The 24,772-nt window shown below is 43.1% G+C and overlaps 1 protein-coding gene across 7 annotated transcripts in view; it reads left to right on the plus strand.

The window, feature by feature from the left end:
* Positions 1-24,772, plus strand: part of SEMA5A (semaphorin 5A) — a 612,665-nt gene that overhangs the window by 453,290 nt on the left and 134,603 nt on the right. For all 7 annotated transcript variants that reach the window (XM_090039133.1, XM_090039134.1, XM_090039136.1 and 4 more), the window contains 2 exons: positions 12,393-12,510; positions 24,543-24,724. In XM_090039133.1, coding sequence (XP_089895259.1) covers positions 12,393-12,510; positions 24,543-24,724 — 300 coding nt within the window. The remainder of the gene's footprint in view (positions 1-12,392; positions 12,511-24,542; positions 24,725-24,772) is intronic.

Consider the following 24,772-nt stretch of genomic DNA (forward strand, 5'->3'; position numbering starts at 1 on the left):
AGAACAGGGTAAGTTTTTAGTTGGAAAGCAGTGACTTCTATTTATATTGTGACTTAACCTTGAGACCAGTGGGGTGGCTCTGGCTGTAAGGGGTGAAGAGTAGACTACACAGGGATGTTGGAGGGGCTAGTACAAAGTGCAAGGCAGGAGGGGCCCAGAGACGCAGTGAGGGCTGAGGCCAAGAGATCTTGGCCCAAATCTGGCCTGCAGCCAGAGAAAAGTGGGGCTAAATTCAAGGGGCCTGAGGCCTCTTCACAAGGACTGAACTGTGGACAGAGTAACATCTGCAAGGCATGGGTGTGGCTGTAGGGGTGGAAGGAGGTCACAAATCTAGCTCTTAAGGCAAGTAGGTCCGCAGGGAGCAAGTACTGAGAGAGACAGCACCTGAGGCTTACTAGCCTCCAAGGGCAGCCCCCCCTCATTACCTTTTAACATCAAGGCAAGGCAGGTGAGGAAGCAGGAGGTATTCATGTGTGAAAAACAAGATCATAGAAGGTAAAAATAAAAAAGACCGATTAGATCATCTATGCCATCTCACTAGCAATGCAAGATTGTTCACATAGGTTTATTTCCCAATATTTTTTTCTACTCAAGTTTTAAAAGTGTCAAGCAACGGAACTCTAGCCCCTGTGTTTGGCAGACTGTTCTACAGCTGAATTTATCGCAGTGTCAAGAAGTTCAGTCTAATTGTGTCTTTGTTGTGTTCATCCCATTATTCCTAGTTACATTCTCATCAACCAGCCTACAATAACCATTTTTCATTACTTGATTTGAAATGTTCTTCCATCCTTAATTATCACTAAGTCATACTGTACATATTTGTCTCATTAATATTTCCTTGTGCATTAATTCCGCAGCACTCCTGGAATTTTTAAATTTTGTTGATACTTTCTCTGGCCATCTACCATTTCTCTGTCACAAAGTGCACTATCCCACAAACTACCCTTCCTCCTTTAGAGGGCCTTGACTTCTGTTTAGCCCCAGACCTCCTTCATCCAGTGCAGGTTGAATCAACATCCAAGTGAATAGCTCTAGCAACCAGGACATGAAGTAGGTATTCCCCTGAGCACTCTGCAGACCTCCCTTTGATGCTAGCATATTATAGTCTTGGCCCAGTGGCTTTTTTCTGCCTTTCATTTAATATTTGCTAGATAAAATGGATGATTTGCTTGATTTGGGGTGAAACTCAAATCCCTCCCTCCTTTCCCTCTCTGTCCTTCAAGTATAACATCCAGCTTACTTAGGCAACTCCTTTTGTTTACTCTCATTCCTCCCTCTCCCTCCCCCCACCCCCCAGTACCCAGTGGGCCATCTTCAGGAAGAAGGCTGGAGGGTGCCTTTGAGCAGTGGTGGTTGCCCAGAGCCTGGTGGTTGAAGCATAGTGTTAGAAGTGAGAAATGTGAGTTCGAACCCATTCTGGCTGACGGAGCCTAAAACACAGATTTCATGCTCTTTGGATATGTGACCAAACTACTAGAATTTTGGGCTAAAAGATGAGAAGAATTACCTGCTTCTCTGTTGTCAAGCATTTACTACCCTCAGGTTTTACGTAGACAAAATTTTGGGATTTGCCTGCCATTATATGCATGCCCAGCCTATTCTGTTCTTTCTGTGAGCCTACTTGGCCAAAATACAGCATGTACTGCATACTCAGAAGGAAAGCATGTGGCAAGTGTCACAATCCAGGTGTAAATAGCATTCAGACTATGCATATGTACCAAAAATGCATAGTATTAAAGTGATATTGTAGCCCTGGTGGTCCAGGAATTCCAGAAGAGGCACAAATGCACTAACATAGATACACAAGTGTGCCTTAAGCACATAAAGGGAGAGAGGGTTTAGTCTTTTGTGTCCCCATTATTTAAAAACACTTTCCTTCCTTGCTGCCATCTTATACCAAGCCATGCTCCCCCCACCCCCACCTCATGCAAGCTCATGAAGTCCCGTATTAGAAGGAGTCTATATGAAGGCAAGTTTCAGGGAAGGGCTTGAGGGAGATAGGTTCATTGGACAGTATAGTTAGGTGGTGGTTTTAGGCAGTTCCCATCAGCTTTCCATTGTGAATATGCATTACGTAAGGGCAATAGTGCTTTATGTTTAAGGGTAAAATGTGGAAGGTGTTGTGTCTCAGGGATGTTTTCAGTGTGTGTTTTCAGAGATGTTGTGTGTATGTGTTTGTGAAGTTTGTAGTTTGGGATACTTTCAGTGAAAAAGAACAAAAGCCAAAAAAAACGCCTTTAGAGGAAATTCAAAGAAGAAAAATTTTCAAATGTTTAGTGAACGTGACAACAACAATGTAAAAAAGTCACGTGCCATCTGAAGTTTGATTCTGTTAAATTTTGGATTGAGTGCTAACTACACAGGGAAATTACTGAAAAACAAGGGATGGGGTGAATGAATTTACAGTGGTCTGGTTATTCAGCATTTAATGTCCCATCTGGACACCCTCAGGGTATATCTATACCACCTCAGGATTGCATCAGGGAGTGCTGAAGTGAAGAGGGCCAGCTCCATACATGCTACACACCAGGATGGATGTAATGGATTTGCCAGCATGCAGCAGTGGGGGCTTTCCAATAAATTCTCCCAAGACAGTGAGCTTACTAATGCCCTCCTGCAGCTACATAACATCCATTTGGGGAAAGAACACACACAGAGCAGGCATGGCATTCTTCAGTCTTGCATTCCTTAAGGTAGGCTGGAGGGCCACTTAGGGAGTTTTGGTGAGCTGTTGTGGGCTGGTCAGCACTCTCCCCTGCCCCTAGCCCCCTAACCTTCCCCTGGGCCTACAACAGCTCACCAAAACTCCCTAAGTGTCTCTGCCCTGGGGCCTGACCCTGCACTGTCACCATCCTGCAATCCTAGGACCAGCGTGGGACCCACATAGGTAGGGCACCCTCAGCCAGGAGGATGGGATGGAGCTGTGGGGGTGCATGGAGTGCCATTTGGGAACAGGACACACAGGGGGGACTGAAGCCAGGGCTGGGATCTGGATTGCAAGGCTGTGACAATGTGGGATGGAGCCTGGGGCAGAGCCCCAATATACTCCCTGCACATCCCTGCCCACAGAACCGGCGCCTGTTGCAGACACAATAGACCTTGTCTAACTTGGAAATTTACCAAAAAAGCTATTTTAGAGTTATTCCAAAATCATTATTTTTGGATACATTTCTGAATAGATATTCTTCTTTTGGTGTACGAGTTCCTTGTGCTGACTGGGCTGATATGGATTAAACCAAATTAAAAATGGAACTCTTATTTAAGAATAAAAAAAATTCTATTTGGGACCTTATAGCAAAATAACTATTCCAGAGTAATATTCCAGAATAGGTGTGTAGCTAATCTCCTAGCACAGGCAAGCAGGAAGATTGGATGGTGAACACTGGTTTAGATCAGAGGTGATTAGCTGTGTTAGTCTGAAATCACACCTTCGGCCTGACTGGTTTAGCTCTAAACCAAGAATCAGTAGTGTTTTCCAGCACTGGGCTGGAATGACAGCTCTGGTCTCAGGGAGGCCAGCATTAGGACCCAACTACCTCTGCTGCCCAACTGTGGCATGACATGGGTAGAACTCCCCCTCCAACAAAATATCTGGTGCCCAGCTGCAGTTCAGCCCTTTCTATGGGTGTCTGGTGCCTCTTGAGTGCACCCCCTATGCATCGCCCCTGGCCCTTCCCCTCCATGCAGAAGCCCACAGTGCCCAACTGTAGTGCATTGTTGCGTGGGCAGCCACCCCCCACCAAATGACACCAAAGCCACAGCTCTGTAGGCTAGATACAAAGGCTCCGTAGGCTGCATCTGGCCACTCATACACCAAAACTCATACATTTGCCAACCCTTGTTTAGATATAGTTGGGACAGATCTTTCCGTAGTGCAAACTATAGTAGCGCAATTCAAGCCAATTAGTAATAATGAAGAATATTTGCCAGTAAAAGATATGAAGCTGTTAATCTTACACTGGTGTTAGGGAAGACCACTGTTTTGTGTCTTATCTCTAAGGTTTAGTGCCCTTTTAGAAAGCTTGATTATCATACCTGAACTCAGTAGTCTCAGCCATCCATTCTCCCACTTGGCAGGATTGCTCAAATTCCCTTCCGCCAGGCCCAAACAACAGGCAGAGGCAAATTAGTTAACTTCCACTCAGCCCAGGATAGCTCATCAGTGTTTTCAGCTATTTGGTAGTGAAATATGTGTGTGTGCAATTTATTGTAAACAAATTCTTTTGATAACGAGGAATTCTGATAAGCTCACAGAATTTTATGGGCTGCTCCGAAGTTCTTTAATGCAATCGCCTCTTGGGAATAGAAAAATAAGTTGGGTTTTTTTCCCCCTTTAGCATGGCCAAGTTATGAAAAGCAGATGATCTCAACTACATACTTTTATGTAGTCTGTTCTTTTAAATGAGAAGTTAGTTAAGGAATAGGGGGGAAAAAAGCATGTGGTTTTTGTGTATTCAGATATATGATATGGTTAACTTCTTTGTTTTAATCTGTACAAAGAGATAAAGTTGAAGTCTTGGGGGATATTTTGAGTGCAGTGGAGTTATCTCTCGCTTGTAGTGTTTGAAATTCAGCTGCAACATTTATAGAACAACACATTTTCTTCCAGGAAGTCCTTTTACTAGTCACCTAATGTTTGGGAATGTGTTCTAAAATAAAAATTTGAGAAGCATCTGAAAAAAGAGGTTAAAAAGAATGCATAGGATAAAATAAATTAATGTGAAGCTGAGAAAATGAATGGTTATAAATAGGTTTTATAATATTTTGCATTCCACAGACTTGTGCTACTTCAAGCAGTCCAGAAGGCACAAGGCAAATGCCTCTCAATATAGCTTCTACTTTGCAGTACATGCCAGTTGTATTACCATGACAGATCTTTACAAAATGTTGAAGCCTCCATTGCCAATTTTAGGGAAAGTATATTCTGAAAGTCCTAAGGCAAAAATACTCTTTGTTTGGAATTTACTAAACATTTGGATCAATGAGAAATATAATAGTCTTGATGCAAGTATATGAACTGTGACCAGGAGTCTCAAAAGTGGTTGTAATTACTCCCGTTTTGATTTCTTAATCTGAAACATCCTAAAAGCTTAAAGACTTTTGGCTAAAGCAGGCCCCTTTAAAAAGTTTCCCAGTGGTTCTCTGAAATCACTCATCACTTTTGAAAGCCTTGCCCTAATGTTTTTATAACTAAAAGTCTTATATTCAAAATGTTGTTACAACAGAAATTAAAAACTGAGTTTGCAGAACACATCCTCTCTCATATTAATGTCTCCAAAAGTTGTGAATGCTTCTCAATTGAATATAAGTGCCTTCGTTTCTTTGGAGTGGGACTGTGAGAAAATTGTTGAATCAGAGACAAGGAGCATTCCTGAAATAATGTAATGTGAAGTTAAGACAAGCAAATAGTTCCGTATAATTGCTTCATCCCCATATCTGCTGTAGCAAAATTGTTTATAGCAAATGTAACCAAATTGGGGTGTCTCAACAAGAAAGTCAAGCACTGCAATCTACACTTACAATCTGTGTGTGTGTGTGTGTGTGTGAGTGAGTGAGTGAGTGAGAGAGAGAGAGGGAGAGAGAGAGAGAGAGTGATTCTGTCCTTCCTTATCTTCCTATTTATAGATCCATCTTTCCAGAGTCAAAAGTAGTGTACTTGAAAGATTTATAATAAATTTCCAGTATGGTTCTGGGTGCCATTATTCATTCCTAGAAAAGAAGAATATAGAAAGCAATCATTTTCTTTCCTTACTGTGCCTGTGGTACCTGACAGGTTGTGATATTACCACTGCATGTGGTTCATTCCAAGTCATTTTCTCATGATGCACAGCATCATGACCATTCTTCTGACATGTCCAGCACAGGCACTTTGCTTTCATGCTCAGTGTTAAGCATTTCGGATATAAATTGCAATTGACCATTTAGCCAATAGTAGCAGACAGACGTGATGAACTGATCTAATCCAATGAGAATGGTTCATTCTTTAGGGCTAGGGACAGACATTACACATAAACCGGTTTAAGTGATCAGGAACTGGTTTAAACCTGTAACAGAACAGAAGTTCAGTGCACACAAACCAGTTTGAAGATATCTGAAACTGGTTTGAATGTAGTATCAGACTTAACTGATTTGGGTCAAACCAGTTTATGCAATGTCTGTCCCAGACCCTTTTCTGGTTTAAGATAAACCAGACACCCCAGCATCCCGGCATGCTCTCTGGGCTGGGCGGGGCTCTCTGCTCAACAGCAGAGCTGGCCCTTCCCCTCTGCTCCCTGGCCAGAGCTCCGGCAGAGACTGCAGGTACAGCAGGGTCTGCCTGGCTTCCCCCTGCCCTACCAACCCTCACTGCTCACTGCACAAGCAGGAATCCCCCCCTCCCTCTCTCTCTCCCATCTCCTGCAACACAGACCCCAGCCCCATGGACCCTAGGTATGTGGTACACTAGCTAATGCTGAGAGGTGTCTGTGTGTGTGTTTCTCCAATTTCACTGGGACAGGCAGGCAGAACAGTGACTGCTTAGAGGATTTGAAGCTAATCAACAGGTCAGCTGGTAAACTTTAAGAGAAGTTTGAATTAATGGGGAGAGGCTATTGGTTTGCTAATGAGGTGAAAAACATTGTTTTCAGCGTTTGGTGGCTTGCTTGCCTGCCAGTTTACTGCAGACAGTATAAAGAAGCAGGGAGAGAGATTGAAAAGCTCTGTATCATCAACAGATGCATACAATGAACATCCCAGCTTGCCTTAGAGTGCTAGCCAGGGAATGGAGTCTGGCAATGCTCCTGCCCCTTGAGCAGCCAGTGGGGAAAAGCCTGAGATGGTGCAGGCAGACCTTCCTAATCAGAGATAATGTCTGTCCAGTTAAAAGCTGGTTCAGTCTAGCCAGGTTAGACTAACCTGCAAAGATTGAATAAATTTGAGCTCAGGCTTTTGAATGTCTGTCCCTAGCCTATGGGATCTATGCAAGATGAATTTTGGAGTATTTTTAGACTTGGAGAACAAATGGAAATTAAGGAAGTGTTTCCTGCCACCATTCTGTTCTTATTAAAAATCAAGTTTACCTGAGAGTTAAATGTGCCACAATAATAGCTAAGTTAAATATCCTGTATGGTTTAGACGTGATCAGTTAATGTGCTTTGACTCTTTTACTTAACTCAGGAATGTAGATTCAGAAAAGTGGTCAACGTTTTGGGTCATGCTGTCTCCAAAAGACACTTAAGTCTGAAATGTCAAAGTGGCCTTTACTTTTTTGGATAGATTTGTTTCTAGTGCCCAACATCAGATACTGAAGGCCTGATGTTCAGGAGTGGGGAGTATCCACAATTCCACTGCAAATCAGTCTTATCTTTCTGCACCTACTAAATCATGCCATCCATATCCTGAGTGAGTGAGTGAGTTAGAAATGGGTGCCCTCAACAGCACAAAATCCTATGTTTTTAAAATGCAGATACTTGCCTTAAGTTGGGAGTAGGCCCCCAGAAGAATTTCCTAGAGATATAATAGTTTCAATCTACAGGTTACTCCTATGTTAACTCCAGTTTAGGATACTCTGAGGGTAGCCCTGAGTATGGCTATGACAGAGTGAGAATATTATTACACTTAAAACAATATGGGAAGTATTACTAGCAGTCTAAATTGAAGAGTAACATAAAATAACAAGTGGTTGTAAATAGTCATTGCTTGGAAAATGTAACACCACAAGTCAAGCTGCCACAAAGTAAAGTTTCCAATTCTTGGGAAATTTCAGACTATTTTGGGGTGGATGGGACTTTGGAATAGGATAGAAACCATGGTTTGCTTTGGGTATTGCTTGTTTGTAGATTGTCCAGGACCCACACACCTGGAGAGGCTATCACAACATTTTCAGGCCCCAAGCTTGGGGTCCACAGCACTGAGCATGGCATCCCTGACCTGGCTGGCCGCTCCGACAGACCCTGGAATCCCATTCAGATGAACTGTCCCAGAACCAGAGATCTGGGTCCCTAAATCGGGGCAGACCTGTCAGGAATCGAAGCATGTTCTCTCAGAACCATGCATTAGATACTCCGATGCGTCAAACCTGAGTTCTTTCAAATGAAACTTTTTGGGCTTGATGAATTGGCATTTTTGGATGAAACTTTGTTCATGAAAAATTTCCAACCAGCTCTACCCACAAAGTTAGATCTGACCTATTTAGAAAAAAGAAAGAATTAACACTGCTCCCTTTACATATTTATGTGAAATGAGTTGAAAATAATGCCATTGTAGACAATGAAGTGTTTTTTGAAATGCTGGAAGCAGAAAATTAGTTATGGTTAACATTTAAAATCTCCCATTTCTTCGAAAGAAGAGCTGAATGGCAAACTTGAGTGTTCTTGTATAGCTCTTAAAGTAGCCTTTATTATTATACCCCAGGAATCACAGCAGGACCCCTTGAAAGCATTTATATTCAAAGAATTATGTGGTATAAACAACCTCACTAAATAAATAATACATAAATCTCCAGCTCTGTCTTTGAAGGGAGCTGTCTGTAGATTTAAAGCTGGCATTGTCAATGCACAGTACAAGATGGAATTACACCCAAATCTGTTTTGATTGTCTTAGTGAGATGGAAAGAAGGAGAGGCAGAAGTGCTCCCTGACTTAGATGCTTTAAGGTTTTTGTTTTCTTGAACAGCACAGGAAAGATTTAAGCAGGATTCTGAATATTTTGATGTGCATCTTAATTTTAGCTCATAGATTGTCGCTCAAAAGCTTACAGTATTCCAAAAGATAGGAATCCTGGCATATACATTGCTGAAATAAATGTCAATTAATAATTTGAAAATATCTGTTTGTAAAATGTCTAAGATTTTTTGTAATGTATCTGATCATAGTATAAGAATGGCAGCAAGAATTGTATACTATGATTATCTCTGTGTCACTGTTTCAAAATTTGCCCTGATTTTATAGTAAACAATCTTTGGACTGTATGAGTTAAGTTGATGGTCTTAGCACAGTCATGAATAGACAAAGTGCCCACATCACAATTGACAATGAGTGGAACTCTGTAAGTGTGATAGTCTGAGCAAAAAGTTTTGAATGGGAAGAAAGCTGAAATTCCTTCTGACATGTTCATGTAGTCTCATAGATCAGGGCAGAGACATATCTGTACAGGGAAATGTACATAGATGTTTCTCAGGCTGTATACATTCTTCGGCTAAGAAGCCAGAAATCTGCAACTAAGTCCTGGCCTCATTGAAATGAAGTATAAAAGTCTCACTTAAGTCACCAGGAGCAGGATTTATCTTTTCACTTTACAAGTGTCTATCTTTCAGTGTCTCCCTATGTGTGATGCTTTCTTTCTAGGCCAAAATTATGTACATTTGGTATACTTGGCTCTACAGCAATGTTCATTTCTGACTTAAGATTTGAACATTGTACACATTTACAGTGGTGTAATTGGCCCTTACAACAGTTTAAGAAAAGAGCAGACAGATGGCATACCACCTTACATCAGCATAACTCACTGAGATCCAGAGTGCAATAACACTGAGGAAAATCTGGGTTAAAATCAGAGGCAGAAAACAAAGGTTCTGCAACCTGAGTGGTCATAGTTGCTTTGTTTTTGCATCTTTTTTTAATTGGTGCTTGGGGCTCATGCTCTGGTGGCTCACCCGTAGTTACACTGCTGGATAAAACTATACTAGTGTAAGAAACTTAACGTGTGGTAGCTATTTGCTCAAGAAAGCCAGGCTGCTGCTTGTTCCCTCAGCAACTAATGGCAAAGCACTGTAATAGTACCTACTGCAAACAGAGGTGCTATTGCAGTGCCTTGTCATTAGGCATCCCAGAAGAAGTGATCCCTATATTCAGGTGAACTTTTTATTCTTGTACAGAATAGATGGAAAGTACACAGGTATAAATGAATCATAGAAGACTAGGGTTGGAAGGGACATCATCTAGTCCAACCTCCTGCACAAAGCAGGACCATCTCCAATTAGATCGTCGCAGGCAAGACTTTGTCTAGCCGGGTCTGAAAAACCTCCAAGGATGGAAATTCCACAACCTCTCTGGGTAGCCTGTTCCAGTGTTTTACTACCCTCCTAGTGAGAGAGGTTTTCCTAATATCTAACCTAATCTTCCCTTGCTGCAACTTGAGACATTGTTCCTTGTTCTGTCATCTGCCACTACTGAGAACAGTCCACCTCCATCCTCTTTGGAACCCCATTTCAGGTGATTAAAGGCTGCTGTCAAATCCCCTCTCAATCTTCTCTTCTGAAAACTAAATAAGCCCAGTTCCCTCAGTCTCTCCTCAGAAGTCATGTGCCCCAGCCCCCTAACTATTTTTGTTGTTGTCTCATGGACTCTCTCCAGTTTAACTACAGCCTGTAGTGGAGGGTCCAAAGTTGGACACAGTACTCCAGATGTGGCTTCACCAGTGCTGGATAGAAGGAAAGGAAGAATCACTTCCTTGATGTGCTGACAGTGCTCCTACTAATGCAGCCCAGTATGTTGTTAGCTTTCTTTGCAACAAGGGAACACTGTTGGCTTCTATTCAGCTTCTTGTCCACTGTAGCCCTTTTCTGCAGAGCTGCTGCTTAGCCAGCTGGTCCCTAGCCTGTACCTGTACTGGGTCATGTGCCTAAGTCCTTATTTTCTGTCTTGCTAAACAGGCCTTTATATTGTTGAACTAGAACAATTATGCTAACCTGTTCTGAACTTATAATAGGCAAGAAAGATGTGTTAATGACAAGATAGACTGGATTAGATTAAGTTTCTTTTATTAGTCAACAACAAACTGTTGTTTAAACATTATTTCACCAGCTGTCCTGGCTGTGATTGACAATTGCATGACTTGCAGACAGGATACTCAAGTAGCTATCATTCACTTTTGCTAATTTAATAGAAAAGCAGCAGTACAAGCACAGACATTTACAATAAGCAATGGGGGGCATATTCTATTCCAGCTGTTGGGTATCTAAATAAACTTGGTCACTGTGCAGCAATATTCCACACTGTTCAAGGCCATGAAGATCCATTAGAGCATATGCATTTTTGACCATTATAGTAGAGCCACAAGAAAGTGCTGAGGAGAAAAAGGATCCAACCATATTTTGCACCACCTGTTTTTTAGAGATTTGAACAGGGTGGAATAGAATCACACTTAAGCATCTAAGTCTACTTATGTATCTAATAGGTGGAATAATATCTGTCCCCTACTGGTCCAACAGCCACAGTATAAGATGCACTAGAAGAAATGGAGTGTGTTATAATGAACTGTTTTTTGGGGTTTTTTTGTTCCTAGATATCCCTAATGAGCAAAGTTTTTTGGCTGTGTCAGTTATAGTAAATAGTGCAAAGTCTTTGAGATGATTGTGAATGCCCGATGGGGACTAGGTTGAACAAACTCATTTTTACTTCTGATAAAACTCTAGAGCAAGCCTAGTTTTTAGAGATGCAGGGCTGCTAATCCATTTTCCTGGCCTGTGAGCTAGGCAGTGCCTGTTTAAAGGCCACTCAAGTTAAAGTCCCTGATCCTGTTGAAAAGATTCACCTTTTATTCCTACCATTGCACCAAAGATTAATTTAAATGAATGAAGTTAGAGAGGGAGTTGTCAGTTCTTTCCCCATTGTCTTACGCTACACTTTTGACAGCCCTTTGTGCAGTTAGTTAGTTTTATTGTTTCCTATGTACAATGAGGTAACTTCCTGTTTTTCTTAAATGGATATTTTTCATACTGTAGCTTGGAAGTGAAAAGGGTAAAAAAAAGATAAGGAGTGAGAAAAATGTAACTGCAAAAAACCAAAAAATGAGAAGATTTACATAAAGACACAGGAGCTGGAACTGTGGAAAATTAGTATGTGATATTGTAATTAAAGATGGTATCATTATGTCCATGCAGTAAATAACTGAATTCAGGATGTACAGGGAACCACAAATCAGATATTTCCTTGCTTTTTGAGTGTTTGACTTGGCAGCCTAAATTACATGCTGTTAATGTAGTTTTTGTATATATATTTCCCGGGCATTTTTAATGTGATAACTAGTTTCAGAGTAGAATGAAAGCATAGGAAACCTGCCTTCTGAAATCGAAACTTAACAAGCTGACAACATAGATTTTTAAATTACTGGCTGCTGCACTTCAATGATTACTAATTTTCAGTACATACTCGATACAGAAGGATAAATTTAGCTCTGTATTTGTGAGAATCCAGCCTTTTGTTCTTGTCATTTATTACTGCAGTTGGCATTCTTCCCTTCTGTCTCCCCATCACTCTACCAAAGCTCATTGTAATAATTACTAGCGTTTATTTTGCTGTATTTCTTTAGCTTTATAAAGTATGAGGAAATGCTTCCTTTCAGGGACTGTTGGCATGTGTAGTGAAAGGCGACTGTTCATACTTTTGTCTGATTGTTCTGGTTTGTATTTTCAGTTCGTGTATTGGATCTCAGGATCCTTACTGCGGCTGGGACATGGTGATGAAGAAATGCACAACCCTAGAAGAAAGTCTGAGCATGAGTCAGTGGGAGCAAAGTATCACTGCATGTCCTGTAAGTCCAAGAAAATCTGCTGATCTCTAAAAGTTCTCTGGGTTCATGTGGAACTCACGAAAACAAGACTTTGTAAGATTTCTCAGGCTGAGAAAATTATTATATCAAGCACATTGCCCCAAGCGTTTCCACTCATATCTGAAACATGCACGTAGCTGGCTTTCTAGTTCTTAGCAAACTGATTTGCAGCAAGGACAGTAAACTGTTTGCAGTTTATACAAGGCAGTGAGCTTTCTCCCCCACTAAATGCTTTCCCACTTTGAAGATGAACATTCACAGAGACAAATTATACCAATATGATTTTCTTTCCAGATTTTTCCCTTGTTTTGTACTTTAAAGCCAAATGTAATTGCCAGAGTCGAAATCTTTCCCTCTGGGGTTGTTATTGCTAATTTGAAAATCCCATTAAAATTTTACAAAGTTCATAAACTGAAAAGGTGTTCTCCTTCCAGAGGCAGAGAAAGAATTGTATAGGTGCTGAGATCACATCTACAAAGCGGTAAATGAAAACTGATCTGAGCAAGCACAATATTAATATTTGATTGTTCACATTTTCTTTCTTTATAAGTATATTTCACACTAGAAAAGTTGATACACTCTTTTTAGTCTGACTTAAATGTTATATTAATATAATATTGGAAATATGTAACAAAATACTAAGCAGAGCAGCATTTGTTTAACACACATGGAGCATCACTGGTATGGATGGCTGTGGCAGGGTACCTAGGGTGCCTGCCACTTTAAGAGTAGCAAACAGCCAGCAGCCAGATGCCTCATGAGGGCAGCCATTTTGGCCCAGGGATATAAACTGAGTTGTAGTTTGTTGCAGGAAGGAAGGAAGAAACATCAGGCTGAGAGGCTGCTCTTGCCAGAGTCAGGAGGTAAGAGCAGGGGCTATGGGAAGGAGGTGACCCCTTGTCCTGGGTAAGACATAAAACTGCACCTTGCTGGAAGGGTGGTCTGGAGGGGCTCCTAGTTGGGTGGGAGCCCCAAGGAAATGCCAGGCCAGTTACCTCCCTGGTGAAAGGTGTGTCAGGGTACCTTAATAACCCCAGCCCCAAATCCCTGGTGGTGTTCTAGCAAGGGGACTCCAGGGCTCAGTTAAGGAGCCCTGAGGCAGAGTTCAGGCCAGAGGAGGGACCTGGGGCTGCACCCAGGTGGCAGAGGAAAGTTTGGGGGCGTGAGTCAGACCCTGTGTGAGAGGGGTAATGAGTAGAGTGGCCCCGTGAGTGTGGGTGAGTGAGGCGACCCAGTGGGGGCATAATGGCCAGGCAAGGGGCTAGGAGAGAAATAATCCTACAGTCATACAATCGTTCAGTCAACGCTCAGGTTAGCCAACAGAGATAGCCAACAGACTGCACCAGGGCTGACCGAGAAGAGGAGAGCTAAACCTGAAGCTAGGTGAGGCTGGGTGGCATGTGTGGCCCCTGGCAGAGGGCAGTATGAAAAAGGCTGGGTGAGAGCCAGTGGAATGAGTGGGACCCCGGTGAGAGAGGGGTAGCATGCGAGTGGTTCTCTGGGACAGTGAAAAGAGCTACAACTGTGTGCTCAAGCCGAAGAATTAACATCTGTGAGGCATGGAACCTGTGTAGGGGCAGTCAGAGCAGGTATTAGGCCTGGTCAGCAGGGCAGTAATGGGTAGCCTCCCATTTTAGTAACAACTCTCATATTTTTCCATCAAGGCATGGCAGACGAGTGAAGCAGGAGGTTACCCCAGGAACAGGACAGCCAGCAAAGACTTGATGAGGAGTATACCCTATTACAATAGCCCACTAGAAAAACTAGTTTATATCTATACCAAGCCATCAGTGCCACTCTGGGTACTTGCTTTTGAGCACATCCCTCACTTCCACATTTGGTGTGTACAAGTGGAAATGAGTGGGTAGGAGGCATTCAAGAAGTGGCAACACTGAGAATGCAGAGTAGACATGATTTCTGAAGAGATGTCCCAGTGATTTTGCAGACCAGGGGCAAGATTCTGCTACCTTTGTTCATATTGCATAGTAGATCGTTACTCAAACCCATTACATTCAGTGAGATTCTCAAAGAGTCAGATATTATGTAACTTGAAGTTGGTAGAATGAAGCTGAAAATTAAATGGATAGCATACATATGGCAAACCCAGTAGAAGGAAGGACAGTCAAGAGAAAACTAAGGAAATGCAAAGTCTACTCTGTGAAGGGACTAATTTACAAGAATTTAGATAGTGTCTCTCTTTTTTTTTTTAATCTGTTTTCTCTAGGCTGTATCTGAATACAACTTGGAAATCACAATAGTAAGAGTGCTAATTGTGGAAGCCAAAGGGTGGGGGGAAGAATAAAAGGAAAAAGGGTCAAAGGAAATAAGCTGTTTGAGGTGGATGAGTGGCTAAAATTGGTACAAAGTCCTGATCGGGAAAAAAAGCATCAGGACCAGTAACTACACTAACTGTGGAGGGATAGAAAGGAGGAAATTGAGGGAAATGATAACTAGAATAGTCAGGGAAAGAGCTGTGCAAGTATCTTGAAAGTGGGGAAAAAGGAGACTGACCTTAATGCTCAGGCTTTAGTGGAGCAGTGTCGCATGGTAGCATCAGTGAGAGAGGAAGGTGATATTTAGCTGCAGTAATTTGAATGGGGGAGAAGGAGAGCAAAGGAGGAAGGGAGTTGTGATAGTGTAAATTAAAAATAAGTGGTGCCTGAAGAAGGGTTTTAGCAATAAAAACACAAAGGAGAAATCAGACTTTTGGTGTGGTATAAGGAAAAAAAATGGAAATGATTTTTCAAGTACCTCCAAGTTGTGGGGGAGAAAATTCCAAACAGGCCACATGGTTGAGCATAGGGAGCACAGTTCATTTGTTACTGAAAAAATGGGGAGAGGAGAGGAAGTTGGGAAACAGAAGAAGAATAAATGGAGAAAGTGTTAGCTTTGAATTTGTCGAACTGTCTGAGGAATCTTTCTTCCTACCTGATCATCACCCACAGCTGCACAAACAGGTTTCAGTACTCAGAAGCAAAGCATTCTAAGGCTCTCAGTGGGCGCATCTGCACGTGCCTCCATGGCGCAGTTCTTCAGTACTAGAGGTTCACTCATACATCAGTCCCATATAAGATTGGCACTGATATAGGGAAAATTAACAGTATTGGGAATCTTTTTTTTTGCCTGATGTGGCCAATAAATGCACCATGTATGCACACAGGTGCAGCATGCACACAGCCAGGAGTGCAGTTCAGTGGCTTGGAGAGCAGCATCTGTCTGGTAAGGATGTTGTGTGGGGAGGGAGGAGGTGGGGGGCAGGGTTGAATCGAGGCACCTGCAGTAAGGGAGACAGTGAGGCTGGGGCAGGCACTGACCAGCCAGGGCAGGGCATGGGAGAGAGCTGCGAAGGGCTCATCTAGGGTGTGCTGGGATGGGGGGGCAGCTCCCACTGCTGCACATACTCCAGGACACATGGGGTCATGTAGCCTCAGATCTGCACATGGGCCAGGGTGGGCTGCCACTGTGGACTGGGGGCAATGCCAGGCTCTTCCTGATGTGGCCAGTTTTGGGGTGTCTGCACCCCCCCCCCTTCGAGCACTGCCATCACCCACCCCAAGCACAGCTTCCTGCCGGGAAGCACCCAGTGTAGCCCTGGCCCCAGCCTGCAGCTGTAGCCCACCCCATCCCACATGTAGATCCGCAGGCACACACCGCCCCCCATGCCCTCTTGTGGTGCATGCAGGGCAGGAGCTGCCCCCCACCTGCAACCTCCAGACGAGCTGCTTGCAGCTCCATCCCATGCCCCACCCCAGCTAAGCAGCACCTGCTTCTCACCATGGGAGCCTCAATCAGCCCCCCCATGCCCCTTCCTTCCCTCCACCCCTTCCCCCACACCAGACTTACCAGCCCAACACTGGTCTTCAAGCTGCCTGGCTGCATATCAGAATCAGATCGGTATCGGCTGATATGGCTGCTCTAAAAATCAGCCCCAAAAATCTATCAGTGCACTCCTATTTAGTCCTTGCTAAAATACTAAATGACAATGTAATAACAGCCATTACTGCACCATCCTGGTGGAACATTTTTATTTTTAGCAGCTACATCACCATAATGACACACTATAACAAGGTAGCTCATTGCTATGGCAACATAGCATCGCCATTACCATTTGTACCTGCCACTGCTACATTGCCATAGCTATAAGCTACGTCACCATGCCAACATAGTTCTCATGTAGATATTCCCAGTATTAATTTGACACTGCTCCCACACAAATTAGCCATTAATGTAAGTAGTTAGGCTGGCACTAAACACTTTTCAAAATCCTGCTGTTTACCTAAACCTGTAGTGATCACCTTTAGGGGTTAAAAATGACTTGGAAACTTGTACTTCCCTAGTAATCAACAGTTAGCACATTTGCACCATCTTCACACAGATCTCTTAGGATTTTTTTACTGGAAAAAATACCGAAGGAAAGAGATTTAATTTCTATTTTGTGAATATTTTAAGCTTTTCTGTGGTGCAAAAGTATAGGCATGTATTCCGAGCACCATTTTCACACGTTTTAAAATACTATTTAGCCCTCAAGTCTTTAGGCTTTTCCCCAGGTTGTTCATTGTGCTGTATTGGGATGATTATTATAATTTCATAGTTTCATAGTAGCTAGGGTCAGGAGGGACCTGAACAGATCATCTAGCCTGACCCCCTGCCACAGGCAGGAATGAATTCTGGGTTCACAAGACCCCAGACAGGTGATCATCCAACCTCCTCTTGAATTTGCCCAAGGTTGAGGTGAGGACCACTTGCCTGGGAAGTTGGTTCCAGATTTTGGCCACCCTAACTGTAAAATTTTGCCTTCTGATCTCTAACCTAAACCTATTCCCCATCAGCTTATTACCAGTGTTCCTTGTCACCCCGGATAGTGCTGGGGAGAAAAGGGCCCTGCCTATTTGCTGTTGATCTCCCCTGATGAGTTTATAGGCAGCCACCAGGTCCCTCCTCAGCCTCCTCCTGCTGAGGCTGAACAGGTTCAGGTCCCTCAGTCTCTCCTCATAGGGCCTGTCCTGCTACCCTCTCAACAAGTGTGTGGCCTTCCTCTGGACCCTTTCTAGGCTGGCTACATCCCTTCTGAAGTGTGGTGCCCAGTACTGGATGCAGTACTCCAACTGCGGCCTGACCAAGGTTGCATAGAGGGGAAGTATCACCTCTCTGGACCAGCTTGAGATGCACCTTTGGATGCATGACAAGGTATGGCTGACCTTGCTGGCTGCTCTCTGGCATTGGCGGCTCATGTTCATCTTGGAGTCAATAATAACTCCAAGATCCCTTTCTGCCTCTGTGCTTTCAAGGAGGGAACTCCCCAGCCTGTATGTGTGCTGTGGATTCCTTCTCCCAAGGTGCAGCACCCTGCATTTGTCTACGCTGAACTCCATCCTATTTTCATCTGCCAACTTTTGTAGTCTGTCTAAATCTGTTTGCAGCCTCTCTCTCCCTTCAAGTGTGTCTACCTCACCCCATATCTTAGTGTCATCAGCAAACTCGGACAATGTGCTTTCCACCCCCTCGTCCAAGTTGGTGATGAAGATGTTAAACAGTGCGGGCCCAAGGACTGAGCCCTGGAGTACCCCACTGCTTGCATCTCGCCAGGTTGAGTACAACCCGTCTACCACTACTCTCTTGGTGCGCCCCATCAGCCATTTTTTTTACCCATCCAACTGTGCAGGCATCAATGCCACAGTTGCTTAATTTATTGATAAGGATGGGGCAAGAGATAGTGTCAAAGGCCTTCTTAAAGTCTAGAAAGACTATGTCCATGGTGACACCATCATCCAAGAATTTAGTTATTTGGTCATAAAAGGCAATCAGGTTGGTCAGGCAGGACCTATCTTTGATGAACCCATGCTGATTGCCCCTGAGCATGACCTCCCCTGCAGGCCCCCCACAGATGTGCTCCTTAATGAGTCTTTCCAAGATCTACCTGAGCACCGAGGTGAAGCTTACAGACCTATAGTTACTTGGGTCCTCCTTCCTCTCTTTCTTGAAAATTGGGACCACATTAGCCAGTTTCCAGTCCCCCAGCACCTAGCCAGATGACCATGAATGCTCATACAGCTGGGCCAAGGGCTCTGCAATGACCCCTGCCAGCTCCCTCAACACTCTTGGGTGGAAGGCATCTGGACCTGCAGATTTAAAAATGTCTAGCCCTTCCAGAAGATCCCTGACTACATCTGCACTGACTGAAGGCCTGAGAGAGCTATCTCCGAGATTGTCCCTACCTCTGGTAGCTGAGATATCCTGGTCCCTGTTCAAGAAAATGGAGGCAAAGAAACTGTTAAAAATACAGCTTTCTTGTCTGGTGTATTATTTGCTATGGATGTTTCCTTCAACTCCCACATTGTGCTGAACACTTTCCAAATCACAAAGAAAACCTAGTCTTCACCCCGAAGAAGTAGCAATCTGAAAATAGACAAAAAATAGAGGCAAGAAATATAACTTACAGAGTGATCAAGGTGTTGCTCTGGGCATGGTTTTTCCTAAGGCTATGTACATCATTCCCCCTTATTCAACAGACTTGTCAGTATAAAGCATGCAATTTCCCTGTAGGCATCATGGCAGAAGTGAATCTTTAGTCCGATAGAGAAAGGAGAACAACCTTGCAGACAAGCCCAGGAAGGACATTCCCTGCAAAGGTGGTGACATAGGAGAAAACAGTGAGGTGTGTGAGAGAAGCTGATGAATAGCTTAATAAATCTAGCATTGCTGGTGGGGCCAACAGAAATGAGAGGTGATGTGGAACAAGACAAGGTCAGATAAACAAAGAAGGCAGAGTTTTATAGGATTTTGAAGGATGCAATAAAAAGCCTTCACATCGTGTGATGGACGAAGGAAAATCAGAGGAAGGGTACAAAGAGGATGATGAGATAACAAGAGTTGAGGGGAAGACGGGGAATAATGGCATTTTATGTGAACCAGAGGTGAGCTCCAAGGACATTGGAGAGGCCAGTGAGGTTCAGTAGTTAAATGAGACTTGAGGCTCACCTGAATGAGTTACAGCTGTAGAAATGGGAAAGGATGGATCCTAGAGATGCTGTAGAAGAAGCAGTGATATAGTATGGACCCAGCTTGAAAAAGGAGGGCCAGAAAGAGGAAGTGGTCAGAATAGCTGCCAGGTTAAGAATTATGTGATGGACTGGAGGATGATGTCTTAAACAGTAATGGAGGCAGAAAAAAGTGGAGATGATTTGAATGGAAAGGTAAGGCAATTGATTTAGAGAATGTGAAATTTAAGCTAACAACAAGATATCCCAGAGGAGACATCAGAGAAACAGACTGAGAAGCAGGATTGGATGCAATTCAGTCAGGAGAGACTATGTAGAGCAGTTTGTAAGCAGAACAACTCTAAAGTAGTTGTTCATTAAAACTAGCTTGCTAGAGGAATAAATGACCAGAGCATGTAGTAGAAGACAAGTTATTTTGAGATCCTTCCTTCCTTTTTGTGTTCTTGTTGTGCCAAGGTATTTAGCAGAATTCATAGATTCAGTGGAATCTGACAGGGCCACATGATGAGCATTTTTTTTGTTATGGCCTCAAACTTGCAACCTCTGGGCTGCCAACTGTGTGCCATAGTACCCATTCCACCCCAGCCCCAGTTATTAGAGGTAGGGTGATTGCATTTTAAAATTAATTGTTTTTGTACCTCATCTCAGTCACTCATAGTATTAGTATTGCATTAAAATGAAAAGTGAGAAAAAACACAGAGACAACTGTCAAAGTCTTGCATATACTTTTATTCATAAGACACACAGTGCCTTGTTTAAGCTGGGGCAACTTCATTGGTTTCAAATAAGAATTTTGTCCACTTGTGTCAGTGGTGAATTTGGACAGTCAATAATAGCAGGCATTATATATCCAATTGAATATATGCTGCTGGAGGGTATAAACTAAATAAAGAAAAAGTGGAATTAAACTTAAGACACAGAGCATGTTACAGGTAGCTGCAACATGGTCAAACTTAGCCTGTGTTAAACACTAGGGATAATATATGAAGCATTATAATAGTTGCTATGTAATTCCTCATTATATTTTCTGACACGTGGTACAAATATGACTGCAGAATATCTGCAATTAACAAGGAGATGGCAAGACTAGCTGAAGTGGTAAAAATAAAAGCACTATAAAAAGAATTGAAACAAGTTTTGTTATTTATTTTAGTCATTTGCATGTATAAACTGTATATCAACTCCCCTCTTCCATAAAAAGAGTAGTGGAAATCAGTGAGTTACTTGTCTCTCAGCCTTCACATTTTCACAGCAGAGGGGTCTTACAGACTGTTAGAACCACATAGAAAGATGCTCTTCATGCCTCGGTTTCCACCACCTTACTCTGTTCTAAAGTACCCTGGTACTAGACCTGTGTGAAGCACATAGTGTTCACTCTGGATTCTGCCAATTCAGGGGACAGTGATTTGATTTGGTGATTTGAATCACTGTTCTGAATCAATTCAGCCAAATGAGGGAGTGAAAAGTGCACTGATTAAGTTTGTAGATGATACCAAGCTGTGGGGACAAATGGGCACATCAGAGGACAGGTCAAGAATTCAGGAAGATCTTGACAGGTTGGTTCTATGGGCTGAACAAAACATATGAGGTTCAACAGGGACAAATGCCGGGTCCTTCATCTGGGTAGGAAGAACCCTCACCATATCTATACAATGGGTGGTAGTCCACTGGCTAGCACTGCATACAAAAGGGACCTAGGGGTGTCAGTTGACCAGAGGATAAATATGAGCCACCAGTGTGACAAAGTTGCCAACAGAGCAAATAGAACTCTGGCGTGCATCAGCAGGTGTGTTGCCAACAGATCCAGAGAGGCACTCCTTCCCTTCTCTTCGGTGCTCCTCCCCCTCTACACAGCTGGAGTACTGGGTCCAGTTCTGGGCACTGCACTTCAAGAAGGATGTGGACAAGCTCGAAAGGGTGCAGGGAAGGGCCATCCATATGATCAAGGGCTTGGGGGACAGGCCCTATGAAGAGAGACTTCGGGATCTGGGTTTGTTCATCCTGAGCAAAGCAAGGCTGAGACGTGACTTGATAGCCATCTACAAATACGTCATGGGAGAGAACACCAGGATCTAGAAGAATAACTAGTCTAACCTGCAAAGCTTGAACCAATTTGGAGGTGGATAGACATTCCCTTTTCATTCCAGAAATACAGGCACATGCCTGCAGTTGCTCAGGCTAGAAGCCAGGGGGTGTTAGAGAAGCCCTTTCTTCCCTTCCACAATGCTGAGCTGAGGGGGCCTGTGGCCAGGCCCTGGCAGGACACTGATTAGGAAGGAGCTTAAACCCCCACCCTGCCTGCACTATCCCAGGCTTTTCCATGCTTGCTGTTTGAGGGGTGGGAGTGTTGCCAGACCCCAGCCCGAGGCTAGCACTCTGAGCCAAAGGGAGGGTGTGCAGTGCATGCATCTATTGATGATACTGAGCTTTTCAATCTCTCTCTCCATCTGTAAACCTGGTAGTGCTTGAAACCAGCAGGGGAGCTGATAAAACTACAGTGTTATCAGCCCATCAGCAAATGAAAGTCTCTCCCATTAGTTGAAACTCTTCTTAAGCAGCTTGTTCCAAAGAAGAATGCAGGTACATTACCAGCTGACCTGTTGATTAGCTCCAAAAAACCCTAAGCAGACACTGTTCTGGCTGCCTGTCCCAGTGAAATTGGAGACACACACAGACACCTCTCAGCATTAGGTAGCATAGCACATGCTTAGTTCAGTAGAGCTGGGATCCATGCTGTAGGAGATGGGAGGGGGGAATCCCTGCTTGAGCAGCGAGGGAAGCCAGGCAGACCTTGCTATGCCTTCAGTCTCCCTGGGAGATCTGGCTAGGGCCAGCCCATTCTTTGGAGCAAAGTGCATGGCCTGGCCCAACCCAGGAAAACATCTGGGGTGTTGGGGGACTCTGATTTAACTTAAACTGGGCAGGGGTCTGGGAGAGGCATTACATAAACCAATATGATCCAAATCTGTTGAGTCCGATACTCCGATACAGTCAACCAAGTTTATCTTAAGCCAGTTTCAGCCATTTTGAAACTGGTGTATGTGCACTAAACTTCTGTTCTGTTACAGGTATAAATCAGTTTCTGATCACTTAGACCAGTTTATATGTAAAGTCTATCACTAGCCTCGATGGGCAGCAATGAAGAAGTAGTAGTGTTTCATGGGCCCCCTCAACACATTACATCTATTGTGCAATTACCTGGTTAATTGCCTAATTAATTTAGGATGGCTACATAGGCAAATTAACTGTAGTGTCTTTAAAATGTCTAATTGGCTATAAAGTAATTGCTCAAAAATGTGTAATAACTTTATAGCTGGCTTCTATTCAGCTTTAAGTTGCATGTGTAGCCTGTGCTGTGTGGCTTGGAGACCCCAGCTGCTGTGATCTCCCAGCCATGGGGTGAACCATGTAGTCCTGTGCCTGGGAGACTGCAGCTGCTGTGATCTCCCAGCTGCAGGAGCACTCCAAAGCTGCCCAGACTGAGAATCCCACAGCTGGTCGGATTCAGCCCTAGCTGCGTTCCGCACAATCCCACCTCTTGCCATGCGTGACTGGCATGGCAGGAGGCACGATTGTGTGGACCATTTATTAGATCCCATTGTGGCTCTACCTGCACATGGAAAAGAAAGCAGCAGAGATGTTTTCACAGCCCTGACAATAATTGGGCTGGGGACATGTTATCTCTGATTTACCGACTACACATTCTTCCAGCTAACAGCATAAAAGAGACTGACAGTTAACAAGAAATATTTATTTCCTGTTTTGTGAAAAACAGCAGCACATATACAGTATTAGGGTGAGCAAAGAATGGTGAGTTATTTTCAATAAACGTGTCTCAGCAGTATTTTGAAATAATGAAGTGTAGCAATGTCAGTTACAGGTTGCAGAAAATAAGCCAGTGTGTTCTGTAGGGCAATACTGTATGTGAATGATGAATCTTGAACAGTATAATTAATAAATAAGATGTGGAACCTCTAGCGGAGTGGCAGGAGATTAGCTAGAAGCTAGCAATACAGTGAAAACTTGCTGCCTGCAGTTATTTCATCTCTTATACCTTTAAATAATCAGTGAATGCATACTTTATTTCTCCCTTACCCCCATTTAAATATGAAGTCTGTTGCTCACATCAGTTAGCCAAAGAAGTCACCATTTTACATGGTTCGTAGCAGCTCTATTAGTGTTGCTCATAGTGTATAAACAGATGTTGGGACATTCTGTTCTGATGCAGTTCCTTCCCCCCCCCTTCACTTTTGACAAAATGCTTTAAATATATATTTTTTTAATTTGGGGGGAATAAATATACTAGTTAGTTATAACCTTATCTGCAGTTATTATGTGATTGATGGTTAAAAGCTGAGCTTCAAACTATCCCAATCCATCTGCTCTCATGTCAAAAATTGGTCATCCCTCCTGTTTATAGCAGTAAATATATGAAAACATGCTTTTAGTGAAGGTGAAAATTAGGTTTCTCTTTAAAATGTGTGATTTTAAACGTTATCACACCCAACTACAAATCATTACAGTTCAGCAGAGTCTTACATTGACCTATGCTTCTTCCACCTTTCAATCCAGGTTCCCATTTCTGGAAACATATTTGCACATTCTATTTTACATTTAGAACCTGGACTGTATAAAGCAAAGTTTAGGAGAAATGGGAAATACGATGACAGAAGATAACTCACAACATAGAGCTGCAATTCCTTTTGAATTAATGTTGGTATTGTCTGAAAACAAACAAACAAAACCCCAGGACTATTGCAATATTGTTTGTAGTCAGGAGCTATTGTTGCTTTTATTATAGTAGCACCCAAATACAGAAAGAGATGGTTCCTGCTAAGAAGGACCTTCAGTCACAAAGGTATGTTTCTTTTAAGATTAGCACCGTGGTATTTCTAAAGCATGGATGGTTGAAAGACTTCAAGAAGATGTCAAATTAAAGTTATATCCAGTTTTATGATCTCTCATAAGACTTGTCTTTCTGCCTCCTTCTTAAAAATTATATTCTTTTAATTCTAGACACGGAATCTGACTGTGGATGGAAATTTTGGAATGTGGTCACCATGGAAACCCTGCACCCACACAGATGGGACCAGTGTTGGCTCCTGCCTCTGCAGAACTCGGCTATGTGACAGCCCAGCTCCTCAGTGTGGAGGCTGGCAGTGTGATGGGCCTGGCATGCAGATTGCCAATTGCTCCAGGTACAGCCAAGAACTGAAAGACACAAGCAGACCTTCAGTGGTGGATGT

The sequence above is a fragment of the Crocodylus siamensis genome, chromosome 3 (assembly GCF_052110815.1).
Source record: "Crocodylus siamensis isolate JL-2025a chromosome 3, ASM5211081v1, whole genome shotgun sequence".
NCBI lineage: Eukaryota > Metazoa > Chordata > Crocodylia > Crocodylidae > Crocodylus > Crocodylus siamensis.